Source organism: Haliotis asinina, chromosome 7 (genome assembly GCF_037392515.1).
Source record: "Haliotis asinina isolate JCU_RB_2024 chromosome 7, JCU_Hal_asi_v2, whole genome shotgun sequence".
Taxonomy (NCBI): Eukaryota; Metazoa; Mollusca; class Gastropoda; order Lepetellida; family Haliotidae; genus Haliotis; species Haliotis asinina.
The window spans coordinates 1,048,894-1,068,554 of record NC_090286.1 but is presented as its reverse complement, the minus strand read 5'-3'; the positions used below and the strand labels follow the sequence as shown (position 1 = coordinate 1,068,554).

At 41.2% G+C, this 19,661-nt stretch overlaps 1 protein-coding gene and 1 pseudogene across 1 annotated transcript in view; both read right to left on the bottom strand.

Annotated features, from left to right (window-relative positions):
- The window catches only part of LOC137291139 (receptor-type tyrosine-protein phosphatase epsilon-like), a 75,887-nt pseudogene extending 58,398 nt beyond the window's left edge, over positions 1-17,489 (bottom strand).
- Positions 16,068-19,661, bottom strand: part of LOC137291138 (uncharacterized) — a 95,901-nt gene continuing 92,307 nt past the window's right edge. The window contains exons 27-31 of the mRNA XM_067822424.1: positions 19,498-19,623; positions 18,942-19,067; positions 18,591-18,733; positions 17,865-18,000; positions 16,068-17,590 (exon numbers count right to left, since the gene is read on the bottom strand). Coding sequence (XP_067678525.1) covers positions 17,519-17,590; positions 17,865-18,000; positions 18,591-18,733; positions 18,942-19,067; positions 19,498-19,623 — 603 coding nt within the window. The 3' untranslated portion in view covers positions 16,068-17,518. The remainder of the gene's footprint in view (positions 17,591-17,864; positions 18,001-18,590; positions 18,734-18,941; positions 19,068-19,497; positions 19,624-19,661) is intronic.

Genomic DNA, 19,661 nt, shown 5'->3' with positions numbered 1-19,661 from the left:
TGAACGACTCAAACGGTACAGTGGTGTTAATCAACAACGGAAGAAACCCCTTGAGGCTAGGCCGACCATTAGCGAGGATACTCGGTATGTCTCCTGACGAGATAAAACCAACAACAACCGTCACAGGCACGAAGTTACCCGACCTAGTACCGTACCGAGAGCTGTACATTCATCTCGGTCAGGTGAGCACAACGTACAACATTCAAGGAGGTCACCCTTCCACTATACTGAGAGCAGTGCCGGTGAAAACTGAGAAATACAACGACGGTAGAACCGAGTCGTTTTCACCACGGCAGTATAAGAGATTAATCCAGGGCAACATACATGAGCTGACAATATCGGTGTTAGATATAAATCATAATCCTGTAAATATAGGATACCTCAGCTTAACGCTTCATGTAAAATGACCAGCGCACAAGGGCCCGGAGTGAAAAAATGCGTCAATATCGGGCTCTCCGACCTTGGAGACACGCGCGGTTTCGACGCTCCCGGAGTAGATGGTAAATCGTACGCCTTGCAACTGAAAAACAACATTTACAAACGCGTTGAAATCCCCTCCGGTGGAACCCTAAGTGATATAGTAGATACCACAAGAGCAACAGTCAACACTAAGTACACCCTTGTCAACACCGGTGATAATAATTGGATAATATACCCATCGTTCGGTGGTAAACTGTTCGACTTAGACGATGTTGAGAGCACTACCGTTGCCCGAAACAAACCATATATGCTTGTCTTCACCGAAGATGACAAGTGGGTGTTGTTACCCGATAACGACTGGTTTCTCAATATTAGACTCGTCTCTCCCTTCGTGTTTACTGATAACAAAGACAACCACCTAAACAAAGTCGTGAACAATGGAACCCTGCTAGTGGCTTATGTCCCAACTCAGAGACGTAGCGTAGTCGTCAGCCCAGTCAACACTATAGCAGCCCACATGCTATCAAGTAAACCAGCCATACAAAACGTGAAATTGCAGTTGGTGTCTGAATTCGAAGGCGTGGTCACTATACTAGAGGATCTACCGGCAAACTCAACACTGGTCATCAAAGTCTACCTAGGGGAACCATCGGGGAATAATATCGAGATCGTGAAGGGGATCAAACTCGGGTGGGTGAAACGACACCAGTATCAAGTTTGCAACGTTTACGTGCGGGTGGGTGTCGGCTCCAACACCAGTCTGCAGGGGGTCAACGTGATCGTGGAAAACAAGATATCACTAACCAATATCTTCCTGCCTGACAACATACACTTCATGGGTATGAAGTTCACCCCTGAATTATTATCAGAAAACCAGTTGGAAATTATATCGTAATAGTATAATAATGACCAGTCATCATCCCAACACTACACTTAACGACTTAGGAGATACGGAGGGATTCGATCAGCCTGGTGAGGAAGATGAATTATACATCCTGCAATTCAAAGACAACGTGTACAGACGGATGTCGTTATCAGATTTTAAAGAGCCCAAATGGCTGATCAACTTAACACTCACCTCACCTTATATCACATTAAAAGACGAGTGGGGGGCCATCTCTAATATTAGGAATAACGGTATCTGGCCCGGGGATTTCATTTTTGAGGATAAAGCAACATCCTTGATAAGTCTTCGTAAAGGGAAAAATAGGTTAAGTTCTGGAATAAAAAATAAATTAACATTTAACAGTAAGTTTATCCCCCAGTGGGATCTTGATAAAATAATCTCCCCCTACACACTCATCATAGAAGTCTTCTTTTATGAAAACACCTCAAGAGTACACCAATTTTTACCCGGGGTGTCAATACACTGGTTTGACGAACACCAAGACCAATATTGTCGTATTGTTATACAACAGGATACCTCCACGGGTCCTATAAACCGCTTAATAAACCTCAGTGGGGTTTTTATTACAACAGGAAAGTCTATTAGCCTCTCACCTATTACCCTGGGTAATCTAGAACTTGTAGGCTTCAAATTCATTCGTGAACTATTAACTGAAACCCAATTAAAATATCTTTCATAATATATATTATAGGATGGGTCTGTACCCAGTCGTAGAGGAAGTAGCGAAGACGTTGGAAACCGTAGATGGGTTCCGCTTGAGGCAGTTATGTGATGTGAAACGTCAACTAGAACAAGACCGTGACACGCGGAAAGCACTATGTAAGAAGTACAATAGAGCTTTCAATATCGTGGACGGGGCTGACACTACCCTTATGGCAACCAGCATGGGACTAGGGGCGGCAGGCGTTGGGTTGTTAGCTACAATCGTGGCTGCACCTATAGTGCTAGGTATTGAAATAACAGCTGGGGTGGCAGGGTTGGCAGGGTTGGCGCTTAAGTTAGTATCACGCAGACTTAATCGTAAGGCATTGAAACACGACGAGATCAGGGTTCTGGCCGAAGCAAAGCTGAACACAGTGAGTGAGCGAATTTCCACGGCACTCTCTGACAGTAAGATCTCAGAAGAGGAGTTTCGTTCAATCCTCTCTGAACTCAAAAAATATAACGGAATGAAACAAGATATTCGATCCAAGTCTCGTAAGTCTGCTATCAGCGAGGACGAGAAAAAAAAGTACATAGAACAGGGGATACAAAAAGCCCAGCAAGCCTTTATTATGAACACCAAAGAGATCGTAGGCGGTTCACGTTAAACTGTTTCATCGATATAAACATGACATAGGCCGCCAAAGTGAGGTATCTATACCAGCCGGGGGAACACGAGGGCGATAGCCGTAAGCGAGCCACCGATCCTATATGGTCAGTCAAAACTTACAACATAGATAAAGTGGATATGAAAGCCGACGAACCTAACTTGTACTACTTGAGGGATGGGCCGGGTAGGGGGTTTGTAAGAGAAGAATTATTGATCGTACCGTACGGCACAGTGTTACCTCCAACCAATACACGGTAAACTATTTCATAGACACCCAACCTTTTTGTAGTAGGGGTAATAGTAGCAAGATCTAAGGGCCCAACCAAAGCCTTATTTAGTAAATAAGGCTTTGTAGAGACTTTTCTTGAAAGTGTTTTAGAACTGTCATTCCCTATACTACTTCCTGGGATATTGCATAAAACTAAACTCACGAAATTAAACTGAATTGTCATTAGAATTTCATCTATTTTTAAACCACAAGTTTGCAAAATAAAGAAAACAAGCAAACGAAAATATTGTCGTCCACGAGCGAGATTAGTCGAATTAAGACCGGAATGATTTCATTTTTTTTGGTCATGATATTTATAAACACACTTTCATTCATATATTTACAACCCCCAAGACAATAAAAAAACTATGAAAATTTAAGTGGAAGTCCAGATTCTTGTACTTGTTACAAATTAGCAGAATTAAGTCAAAATGAGTTGAATTTTGTGCCATGATACTTACAAATGTATCCTCATTCATTTACAACCTCCAAAACACAGGAAACGATGTATTTTGAGTAAAAGTAATTATTCTGGCATATTTTTAAAAATCTTCCTGAACTCGCAAAATTAAGTCAAAATCAGTTGAATTTTGTGTCATGATACTCATAATGGCACTTTCATTCATTTACATCCTCCAAAACATTAGAAAAGATGTATTTGGAGTGAAAAGGAAAGATTCTCGCTCATGGGCCCAATGTTTTTCGCCCATGGGCGATATGTTTTTGAAAATCGGTCTCAATTAGCAGAATTAATTCATAATGAGTTGGATTTTGTGCCATGATACTCATAAATATATCCTAATTCATTTACACCTCCAAGCCACAGGAAAAGATGTATTTTGAGTGAAGGCAAATATTCTCGCCCATGAGCCAAACTGTCTTTCTCCCATGGGCGAGAGTTTTCAAAATTTCTCTCATTTAGAGGAAATAAGTCAAAATGAGTTGAAATTTCTGTCATGATACTCATAAATGTACTTTCATTCATTTACATCCTCCAAATATTGGAAAAGATGTGTTTGGGGTAAAAGGAAATATTCTCGCCCATGGGTGAGATTTTGTTAAATAGCTCTAAATTAACGGAATTAATTCAAAATGAGTTGAATTTTGTGACATGATACTTATGAACATACTTTCAGTCATTCACAACCTCCAAAACATGGGAAAAGGTGTACTTTGAGTAAAAGTAAATATTCTCACCCATGGGCCAAATGGTTTTCGCCCATGGGCGAGACTTTTTTGAAAAATCACTCTTAATTAGCCGAATTAAGTCAAACTAAGCTTAATTTCGTGTCAAGACACTAATAAATACACGTTCATTTATTGAAAAACTGCAAAGCCTGGAAAAAAACATGTAGTTTCAATGAAATTAATTATTCTCGTCCATGGGCCAATATGTTTTTCACCCATGGGCGAGATTTTTTAAAATCGCTGTCAGTTAGTAGAGTCAAGTCACAACAAGCTGAAATTTGTGTCATGATACTTATTAACATTTTTTCATTCATTTACAACCCCCAAAACATTTATTCTGGATGAAATTAAACACTTTCGCCCATGGGCCTACTCATTGGCCACTGTTCGCCCATTTGGAGTTTTCTAAAAAAGAATTTTTCATTTTTTCATCCTTAGCACATATACATAACAGCTGCCTGTTTAATTTTGCGAAATCCCTTGTGAGAGAGTGGCCACAGTGCTGAGAGTTTCTGGACTTTTGTGAGTCCATAATTAAATTGTGACGTGTTCTGTACTTTTGCTAGTGGCAGTGGTCTAGGCATGGACATAATGTCCGAATAAAACCCGTACGGGTGTGCAAAACTCATTTTCGACCATCTGTTAATTAAGTCAATAAAATAAAATCAAAACAAAAGCTTCGTTGATTACGAATTTGTCCATTTGTGTAAGTAAGTCGGTAAATAAGGACGAATATTTTTGACCTGCTGATCCATGTTGTTGTAAACACTGCGTCAAATGATAAGCTTGCGCCACACTCACAGTCTCCCTCCTCTATTTTGTAGGAAGGTCCTCTTGGGACTAGAGAGTATGCTCGCGACAGACGCTCGGGTCGTTCGATTAGGAAACACATCGTTCGTACGAAACTCTTTGTGCGAAAGCAACCCAAGTTTGTAATCATTGTCCTGAAGGTGTCACTAAACTTAGTGAGGTACACATACAACGTAAGGCTTATGCCAAAGATGGGTAATTGTTTCTTACGTGTAATGACTTGGGAAGGACTATGATTGTAAACGACTCGTGTTTGTTTGTGAGTTCCCAGAAGGAAGATGCCGTGGTCATGCAGGGAGCCTGGGTTACAAGGTATCCTCTCACAGACAGTCGGGACTGAAAACATTCATGTTTGGAAACATAATAATTACTGTTATGTGCATCCACCTCTGTCCGTTTGGAACATACATATATCGGGTATAGACGATTAAGTGAGTGCGTGATTTTAACGTCGTACTTCATTGCATGTTGACAGTGAGACTAATGTCGTTTATAGCTGCTGTTGAGCAGCAGTGGAAGACTTAAAAATAACTCAACAATTTCAAAGCTCAAGTAGTTTTACTTGCATACCTTTGAATCGACGAAATATTCCAAAGTGACTATATCCCCCAACATGTCCTGATTTGACACAACATACGACACGATACAGACAACGGCCCTCATGTGGCCACTGAACCACCATGTGGTTTAAATTGAAGTCCGAATTTGACTTCTTGGCGATTGTGCCCTGATTCGGCACTGACTGAGACAGTCACCGATAGCGTGGCTGCCCCAACGAAAACATATCTAAAACTGTCTCTGCTCAGTGTCCGTGTACACCGATGCAGGCGTCTGTGCGTGTTGCACGTTTTTCACGAATCGCTAGCCACAGTGTTCAAGTGGTGCGTTCGTGCGAATGTTTTGGGTTTCCTTCTGTCCAGCTGCAACGTTATATTTGTGATGGGATTTATCAGAATCATAGCATGACTTACCGGCATCACGACTGTCAGGAGATCAGTTCTGCCCCTCATCCTTAACCTGCTCCTGTAGCTGCCTCCTGCAACAAGGAGCTCCTAGTACAAGTCATATCATAATCATAATGATTTTATGTCCTCATCCTCGTCTTCAGTTAAGTATCGAAATAGTGTAAGCACATTTGGGAGTGAAACATGTACACGTGGCCGACTTACCCCAATATGACGTGACAGTAACAAGCCCAATATTCTCACCTAATTCAGCATTTCCTCTCTGTCTTGCCAGTTTCTGAATATCGAAACATAATATTAAAGTCAATTCATCAATTAATCAAATGAATACATTTATACCGATGATGGATGTAACTGAAGTTACTAAAATGTTCAGTTTGGGGCATGAATTAATCTCTGTTAGAATGAATCATGTCAATTATTTATTTATTATTGATATTATTTTTGTGGTGTTTATACAGAATGTCAGTCCTCTTACCTGTACCAGCTGAGGAACAGTCATGTTTCCCATTGTGAATGTACCATCTGCCTGACGAGCCCTTTCTCTAAATGCTGCCAGGGATAAGGCTGTATCCCCGACCAGGAGGGCTTCATACAGAGTGGTGTACACGCTGAGGTACTGACTCTGTGACGTGTCCAAAAATAGGCGTCAGCATGAGAAGTAGTACATCATTTCAGTACAAATCGTGTCAATGTATCATGCATGACACCGTTTACGTGTAGATGGGATCACACACTGAACATACATTTGGTTAGCAATAGTATATATCCGCCATGTCCAAAATACCTGTAAGACACAAACTGTATTGTACCTGGTTCTGTACCATGCTGTGGCGCTGTTGTCTCATGGTATTGACCACCTGGAACACGTCCACCTTGTGGTCAGTGAAGGCCTGGTCCAGCAGATAGTCCACTGTAATGTAGGTCCCTGTCCGGCCGATCCCTCCACTGTTGATAACAGAAAATGACTGAATTAGACCATTACTCTATCTACATGCGGACAAGACAATGGCGGTCACATGCACTTCCATACAAACACAAACGAAGACATAATAATAATAGCATCTCTTTGACTTGACCACCTATTTCATCAGAGACAAGCATTCCAACATGGAAGGGGAAGTTGCCAATGGGAGTAGAACTGTAAGAACAGTGCCTGAACGGATCCAATCGTTGACTCTGAGAGTGTGAGTGCGATAGAAATTGTCCTGTGAAACAGCAATCCCAACTTTCATCACTTTCTAAAGAGCTGTGTTATTTTTGAAGTGTTTGAGAACGTCTAGCATCACCAAGTAGATCCTTCCATTTCATTTCAGCGGAATCTAGTCACTTGAGGTTTTGGATTTGCGTGGTTGAAATTGTGCCAGAAACAGAACAGGACTTCAGGGTACTCAGTCCACAGAGTCCTCTAGTACTGTCCCGTTGATGACAACTACTGTGATGGTGCACATAATGTGTAACATTGGATGTGTCCAACTTACCTACAGTGAACCAGCAGTGGAGAGTTGTTAGGGTTGGGTGTCCGTCTCACTCTGAAAACAAACTCTGCCAGAGCGAGATCATCAGCCGTGCTGTCCTCAAACCACACAGTAAACTGGAAGTGATGGACAATAAGACTTTCGCCAGTCTGCACAAAGCAAAATACATGGATTACTCGCTAGTTTTTTACGTTACATGCGACAACAAAGTTAAATCTAAGCTGGTACCTCTTTCGACGTGGCTTTGAGTGTCCGGAAGTTCCAGTGAGATCTCTGCTTCTTCATGGTGACAGAAATCAGGAAATGTCCAGTATCAAGGTTATATCCGTCCAGCCAGTAGGAGTCGCATTTGACCTAGTGGTGAAATAATACATCAGACTGATTTACGCACATCTATAGTTCAGACATAGCTGGAATTTGATTAAAGTGCAAGAAGACTTACCACTCCCTTCTCTACATGGTTGGTCAGCATGACCACTCGAGTTATCTCCTTCTCAAAGATCATTCGCCAGAAGTCACCAATAGTTGTCCTTTTGGGCCCTGGAAAAAAACTTTACCAGTTGGTCATAAATATAACTAAATTTCGTTTTACGTTGATGCCTAATTTACGGGAAATATTTATAATGACGTCAGATGTATTTTGCGTGAGTGAGTGAAGGCCTGAGTGAGCTTTGATCCAGTTCTATGATGGTGTGTGAAGTTGCGGTAGATATGTCTTTCGGTAAATATGTGCTGCTAGACCTGCATGACCTGCACGACTGGTCCGCAAGCACTGGGTCCGACAAAGCGAGTACAATTACTCAAGTTAAGTTTCGTTTTCCCTAAAAAATCGTCCGGAATACGGGGCTTCCGGATACACAGGGTCCGAGTAAATGTGGTTCGATTGTACAGCACTATGTTAACTCTTCTCATTGTCGTGTTTTGTATCTGGAAGCTTTTCACGGAAGACTGTGGCACATACCTTGAGTCACAATGTATGCTCGAGGTTTCAAGTATCCCTGAAATTGAAATGTTGTCAGTTAATATTTTGTTTCCGCATATGTCATCTCATTTGACTAGTTGTGAAACTCATCATCAACCTACATTGATGTAGTTGGCGTTGATGTAGGTGGAGAGGGAATCTCTGCCCAGTTTGGTCAGCCGGACTTGGTTGTAATCATCTGAAATATTAAAATAAAATGTGATTAACACTACAGTTGATCCCCCACTATAGTGTAAAGAAACACTACAACTGACCCCCATTGTAGTGAGAGACAAATCTATGTCCTCATTGTTTTTGTACTTGTAAACAGTATTTTCAAAATTACCCGCTTGACTTTCTAGATGATCGATCACTTGATTGTGACTGATCACATGAGTGTCTGGACACTGGTATTTTCACTGGTCTCCGGTGTAGTTTTTCGCAGCTAAGTTGTTCTTTACACCACGCAGAATCTACTTCTGTGGCCGTCACATTACCTTCGGGTTTTCGAAATGGATTGAGCTTATATATAGTTGATGGTTTAAAGCGTTTATCTATGTGTTTGTGGCATCACTTACAAGGATAAAGGTTCTTGGAGCGGTTCTTGCCTCTGTTACGTCGGGCTCTGTGCTGAGGTTGACTGGCACCAGCGGAAAGTCGCTGGAACAATAGATGTGTCAGGAACTGCACGTGTAACCAAACTGCTGCGGTAATTTTCCTCTAACAATGAATAGTGCAAAAGTTGAAATTGGATTCAAGCTGACACTTTTTTTAAAACAAAATCCATTCTTACCGTACATTTTAGCCCATCATTTGTCACGCGGTAACATCACTGACACATTAAGTTGAGCCAGTCAATTTGATTTCGAAAACAACACAACATTAGACAGGCCGTAGATCGCCAACTCTTGATGGTAGATCATGATACTAGGGACCATGAGGACTTACGGTGCTTTAGCTACCTGCATTGACCCTAGCTGGATTTATACCATCTCCTTAGCTGCTGGCGACTGTAGGAACACTAAGCCGAAATTTGAAACAAAAACACTACGTTTACAAAATGTCGTACGTTTGTGATATTTTAGGCTCAGTTTGAAAACTTTGGGATTTACGCATCCTCCCGGGGGGCACATTAAAGAATTTATACGTCAGTCATTATCTATCACTTACGTGGAATTCCTTGTGAATACCGCCCTGTTGACTTAGCACCTCCCTGATCTTGTCATGCAGTTTTTCCACCTCCACTTCAGTGGAGCCTTCAGGTGTGTCAGGGTTCTCGGTCCTCACATTGGATCTCAGACTTCCTGCGAGGGTTTGTTTACATTGGCAAATCAGTTAAACCAGTTCCGTTTCTTTTCACATCAGGATGTATGCATGTACACACACGCGCGCATGCGTACGTGTGGCACGCGCACGCACACATGGACACACACACATAGTTAATTCCACTGCTGCGGAATGAATTCAATAAAAGAAAATACGAATTCAAATCACATGTTTATCACTGGAACAAATCTGGATTATACCTTGTGAAGAACGTAGGAAACTATGGGAGCCTGTCCTGCTCTTCCTATCGCACCTAGAATCATAGAACAAAGTACACGTTTAATAAAATCAACTTTAGCGTCACATCGACAATATGTCAGCCACATCGTGACGAAAACAATGGGTGATTAAATTGTAGAAAAATAAAGTTAGAACCTAAAACCTCGTTGACGGAGGACAGTAAACCCACTAGTATATCACAGATATCAATTCAAAACTAGGAATTAAATCTAAAACATGTTAATCATAACAAACAAGACAAAACAATCTATACATTGCTAGCAACTGAAGGTAGATCACCATACTAGGAACCGTGGGGACCTACACTACGTTTGCTTCCTGTATGGGCCCTAGGTGAATTTTCACAACCCCCCTCAGCCTCTAGCCATTTTGACAAATCCAGCCAGACATTAAAAAGAACATATTCTACGATTAATAGGCAGAGAGTATAAATTCACTTTGTAGTTTTGGGACTTGCGTACAGTTATCACCAGTTTCATAGATAACTGGTATGTTTTGCTGTGCAGATGATGTGAAGGTATCAGGTTAAGTAAATGTTGTGTCTAAACATCTTACCAACACACAACAACCGCAGCGATGATCAACATCAGGTACGCCCCTCCCGCGACCACAACACTGATCAACAACTGAGTCTCTGAAAGAAAACACGACCGAGTATGTTTCTTACAGAAATATCAGTGAGTGAGTGAGTGAGTGACAGAGTTTGGTTTTGCTCCCGCATTTAGCAATATTCAAGCAATATCAACGCGAAGGACTCAGAAATGTCCCCCATATGTTGTAGTTATGATAGGAATTGAGCCCGCGTCTTTGGCGTGACTTGCAAAACAGTTAAGTATAAGATAATCACATCGCCCGTTATCGAAATTATCAAGGTCCGAATAACTCAATTTACATTCTTGTTGTCTTGATCAGTTCTTGTTGTACCCATTTGTGCCGAGCGTCATTCAGTGATCATCAAATGCCATAGTTTAACGTCTTTTGGGGATCGAACCCCTTCCGCTCTCCGGGCGGGGAGAAGAGCGAGTGTGCAGAAAGCACGCGCACGAAAAGATAAACACAAGGCAAAGTAGACATATATTTTCACAACAGCCAGTGAGCAAGTAGCGTACAGCGTGAAAATAGCACATTATACAAATATTGCACATAAGAAAATCAAGCCAAACACGATCCACTTGACACCTAAAACAATTGCTATTCAAATAACGATAAGGAAATTGATAGCCTCGTCCTTCACTTCTGTGTCAGACGCTTTAGCACCTATCGGTAACTTCCTGCAAACAATGTCAGATTAACAAATACTCACCGTGAGAAACACTTCAACGAGCTGTTATCATATTGTGCTAGGACCGTTGATCACAACCATCTACACAGTTACATTGATATGATCATTAGAAACGTTTAGTTTCGAGACTCTTACATTAGCATATCTGGTGCTGCTGATATTTCGCTACGGTTAACGGATTACTGAGCCAGTCGGTCGTAGCCCTCTATTCAGTTAAATACCATGTGAAATGTTTAATTTTCAGCAACAGGCACAAACCGCATACTTTCATTGCATGTCATACAATTAGGAGTTTAACACCTAACATTCTACTATTACATTTTTATCAACATTAAGAAAACATACTTGCCCTGTTGGAAAATTACAGGTATTTGCCACACACCACTGAATGACTTTGATCTACCAGTCACAATCCAGCATTTACTGAACTCATTGTAGAGTCTGGGTTTGATATAAAGAGTTTGTTGTTTGTTACATAAGAGGGAGAACACTGAATGGGATAGAGTGTACGTCAGGGAAAGACCTGAGCGCAAAAACATCAAGATTTTGAAATGAACTGTCAAAGCAATTATGAAACAGTTCACAGTTCTCTCCTTTCGATAACAAACGCAGTCAGAGGTAACTCAGACAGCGGGCATGTACGACGGTCCAGTTGTTCGATTCATTCAGTTATAGAACAGTCCAGTTTGACACAACCTATGTATACATATGGAAATTAATTAAGCAACACCAAATTCAAAGACACATAAAAACTTAACAAAGTTTAACGAAGTAATTTTGATGATTGATTATTCAATTTTGATGTATTGACATACAGCATGAGCTTTTCATGGGTTGATATGACGCGCGTGAAGCTTGCACAGCGCACGTGCATTGCTTTAACCTCAACTTTCGAAAAATGCACTTTTTCCCTGGGGTGTTTACAAGCGCAGGTTGTCGATTGCATTCGGTTTTTCATTCATTTCAATGTCATGGCACGTAGGAAATTATCAGAGGCCACTCGTTGGCAAATAATCGGCATGAGGAATGCTGGTATGTCTCTAAGACAAATCGGGACTCAAATCGGACGACATCATTCCATAATTTCAAAACTTTTGAAAAAATACCGGGCCACTAATGAAGTTAAAGACCTGCCTAGACCAGGAAGACCCAGGAAGACCACAGTCCGGGAGGACAGAGCTTTACTGAGACTTGTACGGCGCAGGTCCTTCGACTCGAGCTCTCGGTTGAGACAGGAGTGGCTTCCAGGGAGACCCATCTCGAACAGGACTGTTCGGAATCGTCTGAAAGCTGCAGGATACCGGGCAAGGAGGCCAATCAAGCGACCCAGACTGTCTCCAGCCCATAAGGCAGCCCGACTGGCCTGGTGTAATGACCGTTTGCACTGGAACATTGCCTCTTGGAGGAAGGTCCATTTATCAGATGAGAGCCGGTTCTTGCTGCACATGGTGGACGGTCGTACTCGGGTCTGGAGGCAGAGGAACACAGCAATGGCTCCACGGAACATCCAGGAGACTGTGGCCTTTGGGGGAGGTTCCGTTATGGTATGGGGGTGCATTTCCATGAACTGCAAGTTGGATATCATTACCATCCGTGGCAACCTTAACGGTGTTCGTTACCAACAGGAGGTTCTTGACAGGGCTGTGGTACCTCATTTTGAGAACCATCCTCTGGCAACGAGACCCATATTTATGGACGACAATGCTAGACCTCACAGGGCGCATGCTGTAAATGATTTTTTGCGGCAAAATGCAATTGACAGAATTCCATGGCCTGCCATGAGCCCTGACCTCAACCCCATTGAACATTTGTGGGACTTTATTGGCCGTCGTGTGAGGCAGAGAGACCCACCAGTCCATAATCTCAACGAATTGACGGCTGCCCTGCATGAGGAGTGGAACAGGATCCCCCAGAATCAGATCCGGAGACTCATCCAAGGAATGAGGAGGCGTCTGGAATCGGTGGTGCGTGCGCAGGGAGGACACACTAGATATTGATGAAAGTCGGTGTGCAGACTCTCAGATGACTGTTCTTTCTTTCCATGTGACATTTGTGTTAATACACCTGACAACAACGTCTGTGGATGAATAGTAAATTGTGTCCATTTTTTCATGAATTTAAGACAGTTTTAAGAATTTGGATTTCGTTGCAATAAAGCAAAGTCTTGATACTTTTTCCCTTTAAGTTGTTTGTCAGAGATCGTCTGTTGAATAAAAAAGTGTCAAACTATATCAACCCGGCATATTTTGATTGTCAGAACACTTCAAAGTTGCTCCAATAGAAAAAATTGGGGTGTTGCTTGATTAATTTCCAGGTGTATATATTGTAACATACATGTTTGTCAAGGATAGTTTCATGACTATTTCCTGATTATGCATGCCAGATGCTTCATCCTTCTAACACTGTTTATAGTGCACATTCTAGTAGAATATGCCAGATTTGGGGACATCACTGATTACTGATACAAACCATGAGCTGATTACTCAGTGGGTATTTAAATGCTTTCTGTGATGGTTTGTACATAGTGGCACTTCCAATGAGGAAGTGCTAGGAAGCATGTGTAATGCAAGTACGACAGTCTCTGAAGTTCATTGTTCTGACAACGTTTACTCCATTTGGTAATAGGATATTCGTGTACGAACGTAAATCAGAGCTACATAATCAGATAATCCGTGACAATGCTTCGAGCATTCTGCCAGGTTAATCGGTTGGTTTGCCGGCGGGACCAGACAATCCCATGATCAACAGGACGAGCTTCCAGTTTGGATACCAAGGTCAACCAAACGATTCTGACTTTCCGAACCCGTTGGTAGCCGTTTATGCCAAGCACGAGTTGTTGATTTTAACGGGTTGTCATGGCCAGGTCTAATGTCTATCGCTATCCCAGTGTTATGCTTGGCTAAGCCAGGAAATAGGGAATGTGGAATATGTTGTCTTCCCTTTCAAGCTAAGGCTAGGTGATAACTTAAAACACTCATGGTTCTCATCAATTAATCAATCTCTTAATTGTATATTTTAGGAGGAGTATGGAACTTTGTTAAATGTTGAAAGATATTTGTGTTGTGATATCCCTATGCATCAAAGAACTGCTATATCAAGGTTTAGATGCAGTAATTTTTATAAGGCAGTTGAATGTGGTAAATGTTATGGAATTGAATACAACGAAAGGCTATGTCCCTTTTGTAAAAGGAGACACCTGAATAATATAGAAAATGAATACCATGTACAGTGTATTTGTAATGTCTGTTGTACACTTAGAACGAAATATATAACAAGGTTCACTAAAGAACCTCTTACTCATTACTCTGTTGTGAATCTTTATGCAAAGCAAGAATGGTGTTGTTATATAAAATATTGGCCTATATCTATTCTATGTGCAGAAATGGATACACTCCAGGAATGGAGCTGCCGAGTTGCTTTTGCGCACTCACTGAATATCTCATGTTGATTGTGTTATGGGCGAAGGTCTCTCTACTGAATGAATACTGTCTGTCTCTCTGTCTAACATTCCGGTATTAAGTACGTAATGGTCCGCTTATATGGCGCTAATATCCAGACACATTGCCTGCTTACTACCACCGGCCATAGGAGACCATCGTACTTTCCGATACGTTTTCAACTCCATGGGGATTATACAGCCATGCTGCCTGTTAGGCGCAATGAACTAAATACTCACATTGCCAGCACATCCTCACGGGTACCAAATTTACAGCTGGGTAAACCTCGGTACCCGAACCTCGGTGGCTCCACCCGGGATCAAACCTAGGGTTTCATTATTGTAGGCATTATTGTGCCAGTACAATTCAGATAAATGTTTTGGCTAGATAGGTGTGTTCTGATTTTGCTAATATGTTTTGTGGGGAAAGGCTCCAATGACCCAGAACTTACATAAGTTGTGGTGACCCTTCACTCTTTGTGAGCATCCTGCCCCAGTCTTAGCACCACACAGACCCAAATGTAATGTCAGTTGATCTTCTGAAGAAAAAACATGGCAAGTATGGTTCATGTCGAAGTAGGGAAGTGACTGGACATACGTTTTGTCACAGTGACGTCATGACCTTACATGTCCCCTACATTGCCCCGGAAATGTTTTATGGATGATTAAATGAGACCTCGTATCACGTTGTTTTCTTAGACAATAAATCACACATGACATTTGCTCTAATGTTCACATATTTCCCTGAATCTTTGCAGATCATTGTGAAACTCTGCCCACGATTACCACATTTTAAGTTCCATGGAATAAGGAACGATATATCACAAGCAAGTGTCCATGAGAAGATGTCAGCCATGATGCAAAGTGTGGAACAGATCATCATGTCCAGGCTACCAAGTTACAGCAGCGGTTGTAAGTTGATGTTGAACAACATATAAACCGACATGGTCCTGTTTGTTTACTGTGGAATTATTAAAGCTGATATATCACAAGCAAGTGTCCATGAGAAGATGTCAGTCATGATGCAAAGTGTGGAACAGATCATCATGTTCAGGCTACCAAGTTACAGCAGCGGTTGTAAGTTGATGTTGAACAACATATAAACCGACATGGTCCTGTTTGTTTACTGTGGAATTATTAAAGCTGATATATCACAAGCAAGTGTCCATGAGAAGATGTCAGTCATGATGCAAAGTGTGGAACAGATCATCATGTCCAGGCTACCAAGTTACAGCAGCGTTTGTAAGTTGATGTTGAACAACATATAAACCGACATGGTCCTGTTTGTTTACTGTGGAACTATTAAAGCTGCTGAGTTGGCAACAGACACTGCCTCCTCTACTGACTTGTGTGTTTATGGTGTAGGATGATAACAATGGCAACTGACTCCCTCAGTCGTGATACATAAACCGAAACTGCATTTTGAACTGAGGGTGGCGTTTGCTGAAACGTAGTACACAAAGATGACATCCTTGAGAGATGACACACAACTCATTTAATTTCCAATAAATAATGGCAAAAAAGTAATACTCACAATCATAGGACGTCTTTGAAATAGTATAAGGGTATAGTGTGAATCTGATTAAATCTTACAAGCTACAATTTGCTAGAAAATCTACTAGTAAAGAACTCAAAAACCAAACAAAACAGCTTTGGAGAGAGACGTCATTAATGCAGGATACTATATGGCGTCTGAATATTATATTTTGAAAACAAGCTGAAACAAAAATAACAAGCGTGAATATTTGGGTAATGACAAATACTGGTCTATGGGCTTGTCATGGCAATGTGTACGCCTTCTTAAAAACATTTACAATGACATAACATCTTATTTTAGACATCCATATCGAACATAACGCTTCTAGACCCGGTTGTATCAAAGTGTAAATCAAATCAAACACTAATCATTGATTAAATTCATAATATCTGATTAGTTAATGAAGTGTTTAAATAAATAAGGCTGTATAAACCCATATTTAAACATCCATTAAGTAAGTATGGCTCTAATGAAGGTCTCGTCATTAAACCATCATTAACTTAGGGGAATCCTCTAATTATTATCCATGATGCATTGCGGGTAAACATTAATCTATCGTCTGCACGATGGCTGTCGTCAGAAATCGTAGTAAAAAGTTGTGAAATACAACTTCTAGCAGACCTAGATGAAGATCATATCGATGTGTTTAACAGCAAACGGACTAACTCCATTCCTAATGATAAAAAGTAGCACATATGGGACAAAGAAACGGCCGAGATCAATAGCTTTGGGGTAATGAACAGTGTCTAAACACATGAAGACAAAATGGGACAATATATTTCAAATTGAAGGAAAAAGAGCTTTCGGAAAAATTGAGAGTATATTTCATCCACCTGAATGGACGCGAGGAAACTCTTCCACGTCAATAAGGAAATCTCTGCTAAAGGAAGACTCGACTGTGAAGTCTGACCATGAGCTTGTGTATGTTTCAGCAGTCTACAAACAATGTGAACAGTGTACAAACATCATATCTAGCATATTTCACCAAAAATGGTTGTAAAGGAGTCAATGATATGTACAACTATATTTCAGTAACAACTAGTAAATGTCGTCCCTGAAATACCATCAAGTATGTTTTCAGCTTCTGTTTCCTGAACACATCATATTTCAGTCATCAATATGGATAGAGAAAGAGAAAACTCGCATTACAGTATTCGTTGTAGGCCTTAAAAATATTTAATGGAGTGATATTGCGCATGTCTTCTCTTTCTGCCAGGTAATGTTGTCGACCATAAGGTGTCCAGTGCTACATCAAGGCTAACAATGTTGGATTCCTGACACAGTATTTATCATGTTTAACAGAAACATTATTGATGCAGAAACAACAGCATAGTCGCTGTTCTCTGGCTCACGTCCCATTGTGCTTGACAGATGTGTCGCAATGTGCTTCACATGTTGGCGTACACGCTCTGTGTCTCCAGATAGGTCGAGGCCAGGTTGTAGCAAACAGATATCTCCTCCTGAAGAACAGAAGAGAGAATGTCGTTGATTGTACCGAAGTTCAAGCCGCAGTAGGTCTCTATTTGTTTCTTTATTGTGTTACTAACAAGTCACGAATTCAGAGCCAGTGAGGCCAAACATTTACATAGGCTACATTTCCTTCAATGTTCCTCCTGTACCAAGTGAATATATTTTCTAGACTGGCAGATGTCTTGATTATATGAGGTAATAGCATGTGAATGATTCTTCTCTACTCGTTGATGTCTACAAGCGCCATGTCGTCCCTGCATTCACCTGAGTGAGATCGTTGGCATGCAGGTGCCCGAGACGTCTGATGTTGTTGTAGATCTCCACCTCGTTGTCGTACCTAATGCCGAGTACGATGTTGCTGAGGATGCAGAACAATGTAGCCACGCGTTTTTCTTTTTCTCTAAAAAAATATCATTATCTGCATTCACCTTTAGGTAATTTAACAAACCAGCAATTGAGATTCTTGAGAGGCACGTTGAGGCTGGTCTTAACATTTTATGGATGTCAATTTCTTCATTGTATACCTGATGAAGGGCAAGAAATTGATCAGAAACGTAGTGGAACAAAGAAGACGTTGACATCAATAACAGTTTGTCTGATACCTAAAGCAACATCTCACAACTGGTTATTATCTATAATAGATCTGATGGGTTAGTTCCTGGTGAGGGTAAAGGTAGAGAGGATCACAGTACTGATGCAACAGTAAATATATGGAATGGTTGCTAAGTCTAAGTACTGTGACTCACTGAATTTGGTTTTGTTACGCTTTACATATTCCAGCAACATCATGTCGGAGGACACCAGAAATCGGCTTCACACAATTTACCCATGTGGGGATTCGAACTCGGGTCTTTACCCACTGGGCTACCCAACCGCCGAACGACCAAGAAGAAATTATTGCATTTTTGTATTTTTAAAGCCTTTTTTTATTATTGCAGTAATTATTGCAGTGAAGAGTACAATGAAGGATATTAAAGGAATACAATATACCCGAAAACAACTGTTACGGGATTTGGGGTATTGTCCCTTCTGCCGAGGTCGACCTGTTCCAGGAGGTCAAGGAGAACTGAATGGTCATCAGTTGGAAATATCATCATCATGTACACACGGACAGTCTGGATGGAGGCATCGCCCTTGAATACAGAGAGAGTGACAGTAATCGTATTGACAGAATACATGTATTAATCATCTCACACGTCACTACATCTTATAACGCAATAACAGGTGGAATGCCGTACTCAGGTCTGTTACATACATTAGTCAGAGAGCCTAGTCACGTGTTGTGCATGCTGCCCCAGTGTTCTGAAAAGATTTATGTTTTTATGGTACGTGACAACCGACCTGAATCTGTCGTTGGATGTTCCTGAAGACGATGTCGGGGTTGATGGCGTTCTCTGTTGAACATGTAATACTCGCGGGACCCAGATCCAGACTTTCACCTGGCTCTGGTAGGAAGCAGGACACTCTCTAAAAAGAAATCATTAGAATGAATTTATAATTGTCTCCTCAGTATGAAGAACTATGTTCTACGTCCCGATTGTGAACAGTGAAGCAGTCAGATAACTGAAGGTATTACTCACCCGCTGAAGACATCACTGCTTCATAACTCTACAATGTTATTACACATTGTGCAATAACATCGCGTGATGCCGGACGTATGACGTCACAATGGTTTAATGTTACGCTAATACATCTGTCACAATGGAATTAGATCATGCTTGACTGGCTGAGAGTCATTACACTGTCAATCAATTTATGTTGAAGACTGAAAAAACAGAATACCAAACTCGCTTTCTTCTATAAAACTCGTTAAAGATTTAGTAATGATATGGTGTTCCACGGAAGGTCGTTTGATATCCTCTATGAGAGCTTCCAGTTTGGTTGTATCGTGGTTCACCTGGTGCGAGTCTGGCAGGACAATGACGATGGAAGACTCCTGTTCCTCTGTGAGTTTCCAGAACAGAGACGCCGTGGTGACGGATGGGGCCTCAGTTAAAAGGTAGCCATTCAAGGACAGATGGGACTGAAATTTAATCAAGACCAGACTAGACTTATTTATAG